The sequence below is a fragment of the Nelumbo lutea genome, chromosome 4, assembly GCF_056320005.1.
Source record: "Nelumbo lutea isolate HS-2025 chromosome 4, American lotus-T2T, whole genome shotgun sequence".
NCBI classification, from domain to species: domain Eukaryota; kingdom Viridiplantae; phylum Streptophyta; class Magnoliopsida; order Proteales; family Nelumbonaceae; genus Nelumbo; species Nelumbo lutea.
The window spans coordinates 96,997,548-97,000,153 of record NC_142687.1 but is presented as its reverse complement, the minus strand read 5'-3'; the positions used below and the strand labels follow the sequence as shown (position 1 = coordinate 97,000,153).

The 2,606-nt window shown below is 39.9% G+C and overlaps 1 protein-coding gene across 1 annotated transcript; it reads left to right on the top strand.

Annotated features, from left to right (window-relative positions):
- Nucleotides 1–825: 825 nt before the first annotated feature.
- Nucleotides 826–2,102, top strand: LOC148862052 (uncharacterized). Its single transcript, XM_088940883.1, has one exon. It carries the CDS (start codon nucleotides 833–835, stop codon nucleotides 1,718–1,720), a length of 888 nt encoding a protein of 295 aa, XP_088797009.1. The 5' UTR covers nucleotides 826–832; the 3' UTR covers nucleotides 1,721–2,102.
- Nucleotides 2,103–2,606: the final 504 nt, after the last annotated feature.

Sequence of the window (2,606 nt, the reverse complement as noted above, 5' to 3'; positions counted from 1 at the left end):
ACATACAGTGCATATGTATATAGTATTTGGATTTTACTTTTATTACCGACATGGGATTTAAGGCAAGTATCAATAGAGCTTCGTTTGCTTTTCGGTAAGTTATTTATTCGGATAAATGCAGTTATTTGGGTAAGTTTTCCTGGGAAACACTTACCCATGTAAGTGCATTTACCCATGTTCTTTTATTTCTCATGTAAATAAGGTAATGATTATTTTAGCCATAAAAATCCATTATTAAAAAGGGTATTTTTGTCCCATTCAATTGTTTCTCCTACGTGAGAAAGTTATTTATCCACTTACTCCGAAAAATAAACTTTCTCTGGTCCCCACATAAATCTGTAAAAACAACAGTGGATTTTTTATCAATAAAAACCAAAATCCCATTAACCAATTTTCCCCCCTCAATCCAAAAAAATAATGCCCCCTAGATGTTTTCAAATCCAACCCAGATGTTGAACTGAAAAACTGCTCGGATCATGGGTTGAACAGTTGAATCAGGTAATTGATCCGGTTTAACAATTAAACCCACCAAAAACCAAGGACCTTGTTTTTGTATGTTTTCTTCTTATTATTAATTTAGCTTAGGCCCCATTGATCGGTGGATGGTGGGTAGTTAATCTCACATCTCTGCTCTTATGGCATGTGAATGGTCCTTTTGTATGTACTCACTCATATGAAACCAGTTATTTGAAACTGAATTTAAAAATATCAACTTGGAATTATAAACTATAAAATTTGCAAGTGGGGCCTCACTGTCTCAATTATTCGGAGAGCCCCTTCACAGGATTTAACTTATATGGGCCCAACCTTCCAATTTCCAGCTCGTCTCTACATGCCTCAAGGAGTGATGGAGGATCCTCACCTCCTCCGGCCTCTCATCTCCACCGTCACCACGACTACCATCTCCGCCGAGGATGAAGATATTGCTGCTTCCTCGTCCAGTTATCCGATCATACCCCGTCTGCTTCTACTCTTTCTCATTGGCCTTATCTCAATATGGGCAAATTATGAAGCCTCAAAAGGCTTCGAGATCATTATCATCAACGAAGCTGGAGATACTCCGGCAGGACGTCGGTTTGAACTCTTCTTCGTCTCGAATGACAAGGTAACTCGAATTATCCTCAACACAAGTGAGTTTGCTCAAAGGGTTCTCTATCCTGATGATGACCACCACCTCCCCAAGAAGAAAGTTGACCGTGTCACCGTTAGGCTTGCCAGCCGGAAACTACCGCACGCGGTGGTTGTGGAGTGTAGTAACAGAGATGAGTTCGTTCTTCACATCAGCCCCTCAGTGATGGAGGAGGCTAACGTGGAGAAGGCAATGGAATCGGCGGTGCAGCATGGCATGGCTCGTGTATGGCTTTGGGACAGCGAGAAGAGTGTACCCACGTCTCTTCTAGATGGTATGGTCGAGTACGTAAGCATTGCAGCAGGGTTCACCCGCTCACCAGATTCCGGCAATGGGTTGCGGTTGCCGTCACCGGAGTCTAACACTACTTGCTGGGATGATGACAAGGATAGCGTTGCCATGGCACACCTGTTGAATTATTGTGAGGGGCTAAGTGGGGGGTTCATCAGACGGCTAAATCAAGCCATACAGGGCCCATGGCACAATCGGATGGTGGAGGATGCATTAAGATTGCCAGCTCAGACAGTCTGCTCATCCTATTACTCTTCAGCTTTTGAGCTTTCAAACACAATGGAATCCACTTCAGTCTGATAAGTCATCATCTAGTTGGCCTTCACCATCACAACCAACAACGCCGTTGATGACGCAGTGCGCCCTTGAGTTGTTGAAGTAATGGGCCCCCAATAAGAGAGATAAGGTTGGGCTAACGCTTCCTCAGCTACAAATTGATAGATGGGCATTGTATGTGGATGATGATAGAGGATGATCCATAGAACAATAGATTGTAATTCTTTTGGCTGCGTTTGGAAATGATGCAAATAAGCGTGAGTGCAAATATGTAGAGTGTAAAATTGTTTAAATAAATTGTAAAATTGGGTTAGTTTTGTACTGACAAATTTATCTTTTTACCAAATAGACTTTTAGCTGTAATGGATGCAAACATGAATTCCAATAAAGCATATGCTTTTTTTTTAATCAAAGGCCCACCTGAATGCAAATTTACTTCTTTTTTATTGATGTACTTTTATATCTTATTATCAATGTAAATATGCATTGGTCTGTCATTTGTCAATGCATAAATGTAATATTGCCAAACAGAGAAAAATGAACATAGTGCAAATTTACCCTGAACCAGGATTTACACTCCATTTGCATCGTTCCAAAACGCAGCCTTAATAATTTGTGTAGAAATCCCATTACCATATCAAGGAATGGTTACTTTACCTTTTTATAGTTCTCTTGTGATATTGCTAGGTTGTTTTTTGATATTGCTAGAGCAAAAGTTTGTCATACATCAATTAATAAAATCAAGAGAGAGTTTCTATTCTATTGCATTAGGCTTTCATAAAGTGGTGCTAAGACCCTGTTTGTTTGATCAATTGATCTCATTTCTACTGGTTTCATATTTGACTTTGGTTTGTAAGAAGTAATATAAAAAGCAAAATGTCGTTCCCACCTTATACGAAAAGAACAGAAA